The sequence below is a fragment of the Stigmatopora argus genome, chromosome 6 (genome assembly GCF_051989625.1).
Source record: "Stigmatopora argus isolate UIUO_Sarg chromosome 6, RoL_Sarg_1.0, whole genome shotgun sequence".
NCBI classification, from domain to species: domain Eukaryota; kingdom Metazoa; phylum Chordata; class Actinopteri; order Syngnathiformes; family Syngnathidae; genus Stigmatopora; species Stigmatopora argus.
The window spans coordinates 3,884,165-3,899,827 of NC_135392.1; the positions used below are offsets into that span (position 1 = coordinate 3,884,165).

General features: G+C 37.5%; 1 protein-coding gene across 2 annotated transcripts; it reads right to left on the reverse strand.

The window, feature by feature from the left end:
* Positions 1-2: 2 nt before the first annotated feature.
* On the reverse strand, positions 3-15,532 carry mars1 (methionyl-tRNA synthetase 1). 2 transcript variants are annotated; one of them, XM_077601961.1, is made up of 22 exons: positions 15,308-15,532; positions 14,173-14,263; positions 13,672-13,750; positions 13,271-13,402; positions 12,268-12,343; positions 11,252-11,439; positions 10,967-11,076; positions 10,783-10,899; positions 9,898-10,101; positions 9,261-9,462; positions 9,097-9,171; positions 8,849-9,019; positions 8,610-8,705; positions 8,108-8,225; positions 7,780-7,993; positions 5,578-5,709; positions 5,255-5,359; positions 3,931-4,126; positions 2,563-2,634; positions 2,347-2,373; positions 2,000-2,131; positions 3-864 (listed from the first exon to the last, which is right to left on the reverse strand). In XM_077601961.1, exons 1-22 carry the CDS (start codon positions 15,408-15,410, stop codon positions 715-717), a joined length of 2,790 nt encoding a protein of 929 aa, XP_077458087.1. In that variant the 5' UTR covers positions 15,411-15,532; the 3' UTR covers positions 3-714. The 2 variants fall into 2 exon arrangements, with proteins under 2 accessions (XP_077458087.1, XP_077458086.1); XM_077601960.1 differs by lacking the exon at positions 2,347-2,373 and having other exon boundaries at positions 15,308-15,530.
* Between the last annotated feature and the right edge of the window lie 131 nt (positions 15,533-15,663).

Below are 15,663 nucleotides of genomic sequence, written 5' to 3' on the forward strand. Positions count from 1 at the left end.
AAAAAAAACGGTGATATGTAGTATCCAGAAGCTATTTTTCTAAAACTTCATATTTACTGTACACATTTGTACTGTTTATTTCTACTTTCTTAATACATGGATATGCATGTTTTTTAAAAGATTCAATAATAACTGTACTTTTAACATTTATATCTTGTCACTGTAATCCCAAATTTGCAATTAAAGAGATTTTTCTTTGCTTGTAAATGCATGATTTGTATTTATTAAAACGTGGTAACATGATTGACAAGGCGGTAACATGGCATCACAGTACATAGGGACCAATTTTAGCCATTTAAAAAAGCTAAATTGATAGCCAGGTCATTTTAATGCGCTCTAAAAAAACATTTTCAACAGCACACCTTGTGAGGCTGATGCGAAATGTTTGAGTATGTAACGGAGAGTATCAAATCAGTTTGACTTGGTGTAGGGATTTGTGAAAAATCCCTCCATTCTGTAACGGAATTCATTTGGCTCCCTTTTGTGTGTTTTCATTTCCCCGCCGGCCTCGCTAGCAATATATTAGCCTTCGGTGCCAAGACCGCGTTGTCTCAGATCCCGTCACGGCTTTGCCTTTGGCTAACATCCTCATCTCCCCGTGTACATCATGTTCCCCTTTTGCCGCTATTAAGCTTCCACGCTTGTTCCCATCACCCTTGCCTACCGCTAACCGCCTCCTCCGTCTCCGCTGGTGACTTCTTTATTGTGTGTATCTCACTTCTTCTTGCCCTTGACTGCTGCGGGTTCGGGACTTTTGCCCTCCGCCAGCGCCAACTGCTTTTTCAACTCCAACAATTGAGACACCTCGGCTGTGATCGCCGCCTTGTCGGCCTTCTGCGCTTTCAGGGCTCGCACTTTTTCGCCCTGGGAGTGAAGACAAGTGTTTTTGTAAATTATTTCAAGTCAAAATAAGACATCAGTAAAGGCTACAATGTATTGTAATCCATGTAAGAGCAACAGCAACGTAAATCATTGCCAGTAAATAAGTATACTAATATAAGGTAGTCCAAATGTATCCCTGTCCCTTCATTAACATTACCTAGCATTATGATAAAGCAAATATTTAATTGAGTTTATTATGATAATTCAGCATTAATTTGATTTTGAATACATTATTTTACCAAAAAAAAGGGTTTAAAAATTAAATACAATAACAAATGGGCTAGTTTCTTTAATTTCAATTTGATTTAGTAAGCTTTTTAATCACACAAATACAGATTAAAATATATTTATAGCATAGATTTTATTCATTGTAGCCAATGTTTAAAAGCAAAAATGATAAAGCAAAAAATTAATGGGTTTATTACGATAATTCAGCATAAATTTAATTTCTAATATATTATTTTACCAAAAAACTTGTGTAAAAAATTTAAAACAATAACAAATGTCACGATAGTTCTGCATAAATTTGATTTTGAATACATAATTCTACCGTGGAAAAAAATTAAATACAATAACAAATGGGCTAGTGTCTTTAATTTCAATTTGATTGACTAAGCTTTGTAATCACACATACAATTTAAAATATATTTATAAGCATAGATTTTATTCATTGTAGCTAATGATTAAAAGCAAAAATGATATAGCAAAAAATTAATGAGTGCATTACAATAATTCAGCATAAATTTGATTTTGAACACATTATTTTCTCAAAAAAAGGGTTTAAAATTTAAAAACAATAACAAATAAGCTAGTGTCTTTAATTTCAATTTGATTTAGTTAGCGTTTTAATCACACATACAATTTAAAATATATTTGTAAGCATAGATTTTATTCATTGTAGCTAATGTTTTTTCTACCCAGATTTTATTCATTGGAGCTAATGATTTTCCCACCCTAATTATAGTTTTCATCTTTTTTTCATAACGTTAATAACCCCGTGGGACACCCTGTTTCTAATATAAATCCTGAACTGGGGATATTGTGGAATCCTGGTGTGTAGGATTTCATATGAAAACAAACTCCAGTTTTCCGAGGTCCAATTACATGAAGACATCACCTGCTCAGCCACAGCCTGCGTCAGCTGCCGTGCTTTTTCCGGGTCTGCTCCGGCATTCTCTTCCATCGCAGGGGCGGACGCAGCGGCAACAGCGGCAGCCGACTGAGGGCCGGCGGCGTTTTGAGTCGGCGCCTGCCATCGCAAAGGAAACATACGCCGTGTTATTTCAGAGGGCCGACTGACTCGGTTTTCAACAAACTGCCGAGGTGTCGATGGGATTTCACAAACAGACACTGGACTCACGGCGAAAAGACAACAAAGAAATGAGCTCCTAGTTTTGTGAAAACATGCACTAATGGTCGGTGACAGTAACACGGTGGACTCAACGCACACAACACAAGTGCTACCTTCTTTTTTGGTGGTTCATCTTCAGGCTAGAAGAAGGCGGTTGATAAAAAGGTTTAGATAAGTCTTTTAACAATCGAATTCCTTCATAAAATACAAAGGATCTATTGTCTTTTTTGTGGTTCAAGCAAGTATTCAGTCCGTTTGCAAAGGGAGACATTAGTGTTAGCTGCTATTTTCCATAAGTGAGTCAACCTGAATCCTTGGCTATTAAATACCTGTTTTCCGCCAAATTTCTTCTTCAAAGCTTCAATCTGCTCCACCTCCAGTTTTTGGAACAACGGACTCACCTAAAAGGAGAATAAAGAATTTCCCTGCTAGTCAATATTTGTGAGTTTGTCAGTATTTGTTGTTTTCTTTTTAAGAAAACGAGGATAGCAACGTTTAAAAGTAATTAGAAAAAACTAACATGACAGCAAAAAATCTGAAATCGGTTATGAATTTTGCACCCAAAAATGTGTGGAAACACCTATCTGACCACTGATACATTTTTATAATATCTAATTGTATATAAATATTTATTTATATATATATATATAGTAATATATATATATATATATATATATATATATATATATATATATATATACTTATATATATATATATATACTTATATATATATATATATATATATATATATATATATATACTTATATATATATATATATAAGTAATTAAAAAAAACCTAACATGACAGAAAAAATCTGAAATCAATTTTAAATTTTGCATCCAAAAATGTGTGAAAACGCCTATCTAACTATTGATACATTTTTATAATATCTAATTTTATATAAATATATATAAGTAATAAAAAAAACTAACATGACAGCAAAAATCTGAAATCAATTTTAAATTTTGCATCCAAAAATGTGTGAAAACGCCTATCTAACCATTGATACATTTTTATAATATCTAATTTTATTTAAATATATATAAGTAATAAAAAAAACTAACATGACAGCAAAAATCTGAAATCAATTTTAAATTTTGCATCCAAATGTGTGAAAACGCCTATCTGACCATTGATACATTTTTATTATATAAGTAATTTAAAAAAAACTAACATGACAGAAAAAATCTGAAATCAATTTTAAATTTTGCATCCAAAAATGTGTGAAAACGCCTATCTGACCATTGATACATTTTTATAATATCTAATTTTATATAAATATATATAAGTAATAAAAAAAACTAACATGACAGAAAAAATCTGAAATCAATTTTAAATTTTGCATCCAAAAATGTGTGAAAACGCCTATCCGACCATTGATACATTTTTATAATATTTAATTTTATATAAATATAAGTAATTTAAAAAAAAGCTAACATGACAGCAAAAATCTGAAATAAATTTTAAATTTTGCATCCAAAAATGTGAAACCTGACCATTGATACATTTTTATAATATCTAATTTTATATAGAATTCTTTTTATCCCTATTTATTTTGTATGCAGTTTCAAGCTTTCAATCTCATTGTACTTGTATAACGACAATAAAGGCATTCAATTCAATTCAGTGTGTTATTTAACAAGTGTGCAGGGCATGCAATTCAAGTTTGCCCAATTTGCACCGCACTCGTACTCACTGTGCCGATGACGTGGCCGGCGTTGAGGACGCGCGTGAAGGCGCCCTTGTCGCGCAGCAAGGTGCTGACGCAAGAATGAGGCGCGTTGAGTTGATCCCTGATGGTTTGGCTGACCGCTGGCATGTAGGGCAGCAGCATGACGGACAGCAAGCAGGCGACATTGACGGACACGCCGGTGACGGCGCCCGCGCGCTGCCTGAAGGGGGGAAATGATAGATTCGTGTTACTGCTCCTTTAAAATTGAATTTCAAATTAGGGAGAAAGTGAATGAACGAACATGTGTCCAAAAAAGGCAAGTGATTGCCAGATACAGTTGTTTTTTTCAGGTTTCATAAATTGAAATGTTAATTTTTTTAAGACTACTTACAAAATAATTTAATGCCAATTTAATTGCTAACTTTGCAAAAAATAAAAAAGGCAACTCCTAGAATGTTAGAAAATTTCCGACCTGGTGTCTTCATATGTGGAAACTCTGGATCATGTATATTTATCTTTTTAAATTATTTAGCCCTATAACAGGTTAAAAAATTCAAAAACTACCGGAAAAAATTCACACACTATCAAGATGAATGTAGTTAAGACAAGGTATTTCATGGCCCTGCAGGAACCTTGATTTTGATTTAATGTAGGATACTGAATTTCACTGTAAATACAAATGTAACTCTTTAACAAAACAAATGGCTGAATGTTAAGATTAACCGTATGTATACATGTACATCTATGTGTATGTATGCATATGTATATTTATGTATGTATGCATGTATACATGTATATATGTATGTATGTATATATGTATGTATGTATATGTATGTATGTATATGTATGTATGTATATGTATGTATATATGTATGTATATATGTATGTATGTATATATATATATGTATGTATATATTTGTATGTATATATATATGTGTATGTATATATGTATATATATATATGTATGTATATATATATGTATGTATATATATGTATATATATGTACGTATGTATGTATATATGTATGTATGTATGTATATATGTATATATATATATATATATATATATATATGTGTATATATATGTGTATATATATGCATATATGTATATATACATATATTTCAGCAACACGCTTATGTATTTATTTATTTACTTATTTATGTATTTATTTATTAACTTACTTATTACCTATCTATTTATGTCTACAATGTCTTTTGCTGTGTCTGTATTCTCAGCCTCTTGCTACTGTGACAATGAAATTTCCCGAATACGGGATGAATAAAGTTATCCAATCCAATCCAATCCAAAATGTGATGGCTTTGGCTCCAACTGGTCATCGTGATCTCACCTTTCTCCATCTCCTCCCTTGATCTTCTTCCAAGGTTCATTTACTTGGATGTACTGGTTACCATGGCGAGAGATGTTGAGGATGTGCTTGAGAGCGTCACGGATTCTGGTGGGAACATGAAAACGCCACTTCAATTCACCGCTTGACTCTTTGACTGCTATTGACGACGGCACAAGTCCAATCTATTTTTTACCAGACATTCCGCCCCCTCCCAGTTCAAAATGCATTGGACCTCTATCCCCGCCAATGGCGATGAATATTTTTTTTTTGTAAAAAAAAAAAGTCATGTAAAAATATACTGTGCATAATTCAAGCAGTCTTACTTGACTTTGTCCATAAGCTGGATGTACTGCTGCAGCTCCCAGCCCACTAAAGCCAAGAGCTTCTTATCTTCCTGCTGCAGCTCCATGTCAGGCACGCGGCCATCAAAGAACTTGGAAACAAACATGCCGGCTCTAGAGAATTGAGTTGGTAGAGATTTTGGGGGAGGCAGAGAGGTTGAAGTAGGGTGAAAAACCACAGAAAAGCAAGAGGGGTCGTCAAGAGAGCGGGAAAGCCGGCCAAGAATCAACGGGGGAGAGTGCTACAGAAGAAAAACGAGGGCTAGCCGCCACGCTAATTGCCGATAAATTATATATGCTGTGTGCTCTGCTGATGTAAACGAACATAAGAGCTCTCCCTTTGAGCCTCTTCACTACAAATCATCGGGCGGAGTTGTATGCGCTCATCAGTGGGATCCTCGGTCCTGACGCAACGCGTTTGACGGAATTCCGTCCAAAAAACGCTTTTGACGAGATCGTCACGCGACGAACGGTAAAGCGTACTTTAACCTGAACCGTAGTTTTCAATTTTGGCGTGCCCGGAATGTTGACAGCGTGGGATATCGTCATATTAATGACGTCACGATCTGAAGTCTGGTTTTCATCCGAGCACCTCCGGCTGGATGCAGTTTAAGATCTTTTAAACCCAATTAAGGCCTTAACGTTTGCTGCCTGAGAATTTTTGAAGATCAAGGTGCTTTGAAAAAAATAAGTCAAAAGGGAAACATATGATGAGATGTGGAATTTAACCACATTTTTTTTGAAGTCATGACGAGATGGGCTAATTGGGTGTGATATTACACCATCCCAAACATATTTACAAAACGCAGGGAGAATCTCTTGAAATAGTTGCGTCTCCAACAATCTGCGATCCTAATTGGACCAGATGTTTAAATGAATTAGCCTCCTTTTCAATTCACGTTGACTGGATGAAAGAGAAACTCGTTTCGACTAAGAAGAAATCATGCATTTGTCAGCGACAGCCTGAGCTCACTTTGTGATGACGGACAAGTACCATATTTTCTCGCATATATGTCGTATTTGTCGCCCCAAAAAATGACGACTGAATCGAGGGTACGGCTTATATGCGCATAAATTAGACTTGAATGCACGAAGCTGAAAGGTGACAAAGACGAAACATCATAACGCAAAACAATGTGGCCGATACGGTCATTTATTTCAAAATGGAAAAAAGCTAAACCGATAGAACGCTAAAGAAAATTTATTTTAACGTCTGTTGGGGTTATTCTGGAACATTATTATATATGTGCGCATTAATCATTATATGTATGTGTGGAATATTAATCGTTATATATATATATATATATATATATATATATATATATATATATATATATATATATATATATATATATATATGTGAAACATTAAAAGCTCAGTATAATACTTCTCCCCTGCAGCTGGCCCCGAGGACATTTAATTGTTTTGAGGACTATTGACCTGACAGATCACACAGTCCCGGGCTGAGGTCTGTTGATCTGAGTTCGCAATGAAGATCTGTGAAGGACTCTGAAATTGCTTTGACTTGGATTCCGGCAGATGGCCGGAATCAAATCAACTTCCGAAAATACTCGCATATTGTTTTAAAATACTGTCGCTCGTTTCACCTTTTATGGAAATTATTATGCTTACTTGTGCAAATTCTTACGCATTTGTTTTTGGTTGCAATTGTTTTTGCAGTTGTTTTTTTTACCTTAATTGTGTAATTCGGTTAGCTTATGCAATTGTTTGAATAAGATAACCTTAAGTGTATTGATTATGTGCGAGCCAGGACCGATTCTCACTTGCAAGTTATCGCTAGATTATGTTTCCGATGTCTCTCCTTTTATTAAAGTATATCTATGAATGAAATTTATGATATTGACCCTAATAATGTGCTTTCGATTCATACAGTGTATCAGAAAAACAAAGTGCGATGATTTTTCTTAAGATTTTCCCTTCAAAGTAACACATTTGTACTCCCTATTAAAACCATCAATATGGAGGTGAAAATTGTGAATCAGGGGGCGGCTTATACGAGGGAAATTGTAAAAGTCAACAATTTTAAGGCATTTTTAAGGGTGCGGCTTATACGCGGGGGCGGCTAATATGCGAGAAAATACGGTATGCCTGTTTTATTTCAGTCTTAAAGGAAAAGATAACATCTTTATCATAAGTCACGTACTCTTTGATTGAGTCACCAACCTGTTAATGAAGTTCCCCAAATTGTTGAGCAGCTCAGAGTTATTTTTCAGCGCCATGTCGGCCCACGAAAACGTCGAGTCCTGCCCCTCGGGACGCACGTAGAGCAAATAGAAGCGCCACACGTCGGACGGGATGCCCGTATCCTTCGCCATGTCGCCAAAGACACCGACGCCGCGGCTTTTGGAGAATTTGGTGTCTTCATAATTTAGATATTCTGCACACAAATCAGAATATTACATGCCGGTTGTGGTTGCATCATGAATTAATCATGCCACTCTCAATTATTCAACAAGTAAAAATGTTAATGACTGCAATTCTAAATGCGTACCCGTGGCGACTAAGTGATTAACCAGTGTGTAGTTGTCCTGAGCTCCCAAGAGGGAGCAGGGAAACACCACACTGTGGAACGGGACGTTGTCCTTGGCCATAAAGTTGTACAGCTCCACCTGGTGGCACACAAACAACACTGCCACTTGAAGATGACATCATATTAGATCATCGTGAGATCATCCCGTTCAAAGAGGACTTATCAGCTCTTCCCAGCCCCCACCCTAAACACACACATACACACATTTACACACATGTACACACATAGCAATCGCTCAATCCAGAAGGTTTTAGATGGAAAGAGATGAGATGAATCTATGTGAATGAAGACATTGCCTACAAGGGCTAACTGTTGGATTTTTCTTTTTCATCTGTTGGATCTCGTATCGTCGCCGCTAAAAGCGTGATATTTATTTCATTCTATCTGTGGGATTTGAAGTCGTGTCTGCCAATGCAACATACTAAGAAGCTTATCACAGAAATCAAGACAAATTCTGTGTTACCTTATCCGGATTCTTCCACCAGTGCTCCCATTTTTCTGTGTAGTTGGCCGTGATAGAAACATAACCGATAGGGGCGTCGAACCACACGTAGAAAACCTAGAAGAAACATTAGAACTTTATATTTGAAAATTCGGTCAGTCATGCTTTTCTCCCAATTGGAAAATGCGACACTTTTAACGTGATATTGCCATCATGGAAATGCAGACGCAAAACAAAAAGAAAACAAAAAATGAGCAGACCTTTTCTTTAAAGTCAGGGTGAGGTACTGGCGTCCCCCAACGCAGGTCTCTAGTGATGCAGCGAGGTTTGAGTCCATCTCTGAGCCAGGAGCGAGTGATCTGTTTGGCATTGGTCGTCCAGTCTCCGCTGCTAGTGGATTTATCCAGCCAGTGCTCCAACTGAGGCTCTAACTGGAGAGTAGAACAGACAAAATAAAGATTTGCAGTGCTCATGCAGCCTTGAATGAAAAACACTGAAAACCATTTACCTTCGGAAGGTCCAGGAAAAGATGTTTGGATGAGCGGATGACTGGCGTTTGTCCACACACTTTACAGTGAGGTGCCTACACGCAGACGTTGACTTGGTTCTTAGACAGCTTGATTTAAAGTGACTTCCAAAATCACGCTCCAAATATTTCGCCGAAGCGCCCACCTTGAGTTCCACTGCGTTGATGAGTCGCCCGCACTTGTCGCATTGGTCGCCGCGGGCGTCCGGGTAGTTGCAGTAAGGGCAGGTGCCTTCCACAAAGCGGTCAGCGAGGAAACGCTGACATTTCTCACACCGCAGCTGTTCAACCGTGTCTTCCATCAGAAAGCCATTCTCGTGAAGCCGCCAGAAAATGTTTTGCGCTATTCTGGGCGACAAAAATTGGAGCACAAAGTCAGCCTGAGAACAAAAAAATCAACTCTACGAAAATGAAAACATTGAAGAATCGAAGTGGACTTAGCTTTAGGAACTTTAAAATGGTATTGGAACAGGGAGAGGTCAACGGAATAAAAATATAGTTGGATCAAAAAGAGAAAGCTCTTTACACAAAAAAAATTGTCTTTAAGTCAGTGGGCTGTTTTCTAATTCACATGGCAACAAAATAGCTTCTGTGGTAATGTTGCGGATCAAGATCTGCTATTAATGGAAGAAGAGTGATTCTTTTGTATTGACATGGTTACATTACAGCTTATTTAACAGAAATAAAACTGCAACAATACTCCAGGTTTACCAAAAAAAGACTGTGTGCATTTTAAATCTAAAATGAGAAAGCTGTCCTATGTTAAACCATCTTGTTACTTACTCTGTCTGCTTTTCAGTTGTGGTCCTTCCAAAGAAGTCAAAGTCTATTTGGAACCACTCGTAGATGCTGGCGTGAATGGCGTGGTATTTGTCGCAGATCTGCTGGGGGGTCAGGCCTTCCTCACGGGCTTTGTTTTCTGTGGCCGTGCCGTACTCGTCTGTCCCGCAAACAAACAGCGAGTTCCATCCTCGTAATCGGCCGTACCTTGTAGAAGAAAATTGTAAAAGTCATTTGAGCAGTACAACCAGGAAGTGTTTCCGTAGCGGTCTACTTTTCACCATTGTCGCTGGGTGCAATAATAGCAGGAGGTACACATTACGCAGGTATGTAGCCTGATATTTTAATGATCGATTTTAAAGACCTTCGATCAGCCTTAACAACTATTGGGATGTACTGACATGGTAAACACTACGCACACATGTATAAAGGCTACTCGTGTCTAGCCAGTCATTGCACGTTTAACTACCAGTAAAAGTTAAGGTGGTGGCGCCCCGAGTGAGCAATGGCAGGCACAAGTAAGTGAGTTTTTTCACGTTTTATGCAAGATACTTTTTTTACTTGAATTTCATTCATAGACATAAAAATAACTTTTGTTTAGCATTTTATGTTTATTTTTTTTCTCTATTTTGAAATAAATGACCGTATCAGCCACATTGTCTTGCGTGATGTCATTTCGTCTTTGTCACTTTGCAGTTTCGTGCATGTCAAGTCTAATTTGTGCACATATAAGCCGTACCCTCGATTCAGTCGTCATTATTTTGAGCGACAAATACGGCGTATGCAACAAAATATGGTAATTTACGTAGAACTGGTTCAATTAACACCATTAATGCACATACAAACTTATATGACAGTTACTGAATATGCATTTTCCCTCTTTCGCACCTGGAGAAGACGTCAGCGCTGAGAACGCAGCCGATGATGTTGCCCAGATGGGGCACGTTGTTAACGTAGGGCAAGGCACTGGTCAGCAGAATGTTTCGTTTGCCCTCCTGCGGCAGACTGAAAGCAAAGCAATGGATTGATAAAGAAAATAAAATGGTATGATTGTGTAGCAAACGTAACATACATCGGATGGCGTCTGTCTATGACTGCTGAGGGACTGTTTGAACCTTTATTCCAGATCAGAGCGGCGGCTTCCATTTCTTCCTCTGACACTGCACGTTCCCCTTCCTCATTCTCAACACAGAAAAGACGGTATGGTACTTTAAACAAGAATTAAGCACTTAAAACAATAAACGAACGATTCAATTTTTGAGTTATAGTATCCGTTGACAGGATAGGGGCGCTGCAGCGTCGATCTGCGAGTATGCCTCATTCGAGTTCATTTTTGATCTGCGCCGATGTGGCATACCTCGACGGGGCTGCCGTTGGAAGGCTGCGTGCTGCCTCGCCACTGGCCGCTCTGCGGCACGGGCTGCCTCTGCATGAAGCTTTTCAACGCCTGCAGGCCTTTTCCCTTCAGCACTTTGTGAGATGCCGTCACGCAGCTCTGTGAGGAGGCCACACGCGTGAACCAAAGCTTCAAAGTCTTGTCTTTCCCTGGGAAGGGCAAATTTCATTTCATTTCAAGGTGTCAAAATTTGCAATCTCTCCGAGGAGGAGCTAAATAAGCACATACATGAGTTATGATTTGTTTTTTCTTAAATGTTTTGTGGCATTCAAGAAAGGGGTCTTGTACTTGTGCCCCAAGAGCTAATGGAGGCCCCGTAAGGGACCATATTTTGCGACCCACGTTTTACATCCATATCTAGTATTAGTTTTGTAATGGGCAATGAAAAAGTATGTATATTTCTAATAAAATGTTATAATTCTTTGAAGGAGAAATTTTGGGGGGAAAACATCTTTAAATACCGCATTTTCTCGACTATAAGGCGCACCGCATTATAAGGCGCACCGCATTATAAGGCGCACCCTCAATGAATGACATTTTTTTTCCCATATATAAAGCACACTGGATCATAAGGCGCCCGGTCTTTTTTGGAGAAAATTTAAGACTTTTGAGTGCACCTTACAGTCGTGAAAATACGGTAGCAATAAAAAAAAATTTTTTGTTGCAAATTAAAAATGCCATGAGTAGAAAAAATATAAATATAAATAAAATATATTTAGAATAATTAAAACTTTATCAAATGACAACAAATTGAAAAAATTCTAGTAACTGATGCCCAATTTTTATCTTCTGACCTCAGGTAGCTTAATTTTTGGCTGCCATTGATGGCAATAGACGTACAATAGCTATTTTCAATAACAATTTCCCTATTTTACTAACTACTACAACTCTTAGGTCTGTGACCTGGGCTGCCAGTGAATGAGTTAAGCTAATGCTAACAAAGAGGTCCACAAAAGTGACCAGTGACTCCTTCCTACCTGAATCGAGAGCTGGCGTGGACAAAATGGGTAGCAGTGCGGCACACACAACGAGATCAGCGACCGTAACAACTTCCTGTAAAAAACAAAAGTGATATTCGCAAAAGTGAAGTGCAAAGTATAATGGGAATAAAAACTATAGCTTTGTTCTCATACTTTTCAATGGTTGCACTTTCATAACTAGAACCCTATTGACTCTTGACAATTTGGAAATTTACCTTTAAACAAAGTAATTGGCTCTACAGTAATAACTTCTGAAAACCAACGTATTTTCTCGCATATTGATCGGCTCCGCGTATAAGCCGCACCCTTAAAATTGCCTTAATCGTTACATTTTATGATTTCTCTCATATATGACGCGCCCTAATTCAGAATTTTCACCTCCATATTCACGGTTTTAATAGGGAGTACAAATGTGACTTAGATTTTTGGGGGTGCGCAAATCTAATCATTTCAATACTGATATCGCCCAAAACCGCCCTCTTGTGGCCAAATGGTAGCAAGTGTGACAGTCAACCCTGCTCTCCCCTTCATATATACCACATGTGTCAAAGTGGCTGCCCGGGGGCCAAATCTGGCCCGCTGCATTATTTTGTGTGGCCCGGGAAAGTAAATCATGAGTGCCGACTTTCTGTTTTAGGATCAAATTAAATGGAGTATAGATGTATGTTAAATTTCCTGATTTTCCCCCTTTTAAATCAATAATTGCAATTTTTAATCATTTTTTTCTGTGTTTTAGTTCAAAAATCATTTTGTAAAATCTAAAAATATTTTTAAAATAGCTAAAATAAACATTGTTTTAGATCTATAAAAAAACTGAATATTCAGGGTTTTTTAATCCAGTTCTTTTAATCCATTTATTTAAAAAAAAATCTAAATATATCTAAAATAGTACGGCCCATGTGAAATCAAGTTGACATTAAAGCGGCCCGCGAACCAACCCGAGTTTGACACCCTTGATATATAGTACTACACATTTTGACGAAGGGATAGTTTGTGGTACCCCAGTTAAATAAAGCGAGGTAGCCTTGCTCAAGCTTTGGTCCAAGTAGCTGAGGGGCCCTGCCAGAACTTTGATGGCCTCCGATTCTTTCCCTTGAAGCACCGCTATGTGAAGGGCTTGAAGCAAGGCAGGCTGGACAAAAAAAAACAAGAGACATTCACTACAGAGGAAATGTAACTCCTTGTTACAGCTGAGGAAAAAAAAAAACAATTGACTGATTGTTATTCACACAATCTAAATCCGTAACGGCTCCAAAGACACGCTGGAGCACGGTAAGCGGATTTTGCGAGTGAGAATGTGCAGACGCAAGACTGGAAAATCATTTGCATCTTTTAGAGAGTTTTGTGCAACAGTTTGGCAGCAAAAATGAGAAAGTCTGGAGTTTAAAAATAGCAGTCTACCTGAAGTTCTGTGGCCTCCCATTCGAGCCACTGATTGCAAGCCTCGTCGCATTCTTGTCCGCTCACTTCAAACATGTAACTAAAAGAACAAGGAATATATCGTATTTACTCGCATATAAGCCGCATTTTTCGGACAACAAATGATGACTGAATCGTGGGTACGGCTTATATGTGCATAAAAAGACTACGGACACAATTCATGTTGTGCTTACGTCTATTTCCTTTTTGAAAGGCAATGACTACATTTGTGATTATGAAATAAAACAAAATTCCGCTTTGATTTTTTTTCTTTTAATTTCTTGTTCGAAAGTGACAACTATCGCAGTAATATACGCGAGAAATTGTAAAATTCAACAATTTTAAGCCAATTTTAAGGGTGCGGCTTATACGCACGGGCGGCTTACATGCGAGTAAATACACTAAGCGTATTTTAGAAAGGTTTGAGGGCCGTTTCAATGAACGCCTTCATTAAAAACGAAGGGATAACTGAATTTTACTGACCGGCATATGGCATTGGGGCTGAAAAGGTGCTGTCCGTTGGGGAGGAGTAAGACTGGTAAAGTTGGATGGCTCAGGAAAGGCACAAGTCTATCTAAGAAAAAGAAAAATTTTAAAACAAATCATAGAATTAGTGACACAGTATTGTCTTTGTAAATGACCCCGGGTTTAACAATAACAACAAACTAGGAAGATTGACCACGGCATGTCACTTCTCCACGATGGAATTCTATTAAAATGTAAAAAATGAATATATTTAAATTCTTGAAAATATTTCAAAATAATGCACAAGCTTAATTTTTCCATATACTGTACAAGAGCGACATGCCAGATGGTGATGGCTTAATGATTCCCGGGATCTGGATAATGAAGAAAAAGCAAACATCTGGGACGAGCAGTCCATTCCGGGGTGGGTAGATGAATAATAATTCAGATATTCGTCTGACTTGTTTTACCACATCGTAAATTTTTGTAACCTGTTGTTCAAACACATTTTTTACATGAAGTTTCACCTTAAAGGCGCATTTCAAACTTGAATGTTCACTGACTGAATGCTTTCTCCATTTGATATTTGTTATAAAACAATAAAACACAACTGTAGGACTATTGATTTTTGTTTATGCTAACTGTTTTTTGTGTGTTTTTTTTGGTTGTTTTGTGGGGAATTATGAGTACCCAAGATATCAATTGTTGTTGACTCTGTAATTAAATGTTTATTTTTATGTCAGAATGTTTTTGCTAGAGAAAAGAGACGTCTGGTTCAAATGAAACATACTTTTTACTCTTTTTACTCCCTACATATTAATTTAAACTGTAAAGTAAAATGCTTTGATGAAAATACATGTAGTAATGTAAAAAGACCTGAAAAATTAAGTATAACAAAGTATATTTGAACGAAATAGTACATTGTTAGTACAGTCCAAGAATGTCACGTGATCAGGGTTGTCACATCTGAATTTGATTGACAGACCGGTACAACGAATGTAGAAAACATGCTTTTGTGATAACCAAACCGTCATTTTCTCGATGAAACTCGGCTCAAACGATGCAAACCAAAACGCAAAATAAATATTCAATCTAGGTTCGATACCTTTCTCGTTACGTTAAGTTTTATTCCATTTTAAAGGGTCCCTCTTACCTTCGTGGTTAACAAACTGGACGTCACATTGCACTCCGGCTGCATCTAAGGCAGCCAACACTTTCAGGCAATGCGGGTTGCCTTCGCTAACGAAGAGCTTCATTTGATCGTCCGGTGGGGAAAAATATCTACTTTTAAATGGGCTAACGTGGTTAATATGTGACGAAGTTGCCGGTAAGTGCAATACACGCAGAGACACGCTGACACGCTGATGCAAGGCAGTCTGACGTCATTTACTAATGGCAAGTTTGTAGTTTTTAGAACGGCGTCTAAACTGTAGCTTGTCCTAATAACAACTACATCACCAACAAAGCACCGCGCTTCCTTGACATATTCCACGTTGTCTTAGTTTAAAT

Bases quoted from the DNA above. Each gene is read 5' to 3' on its own strand.
- mars1 (XM_077601961.1), bottom strand. From the start codon at position 15,410: ATGAAGCTCTTCGTTAGCGAAGGCAACCCGCATTGCCTGAAAGTGTTG. The intron at 14,264-15,307 runs GTAAGAGGGACC...TCTTTTTCTTAG, and splicing joins CCAGTTTGTTAACCACGAAG to ATAGACTTGTGCCTTTCCTG. The intron at 8,706-8,848 runs GTCTGCTCATTT...TGTTTCTTCTAG, and splicing joins ACCCTGACTTTAAAGAAAAG to GTTTTCTACGTGTGGTTCGA.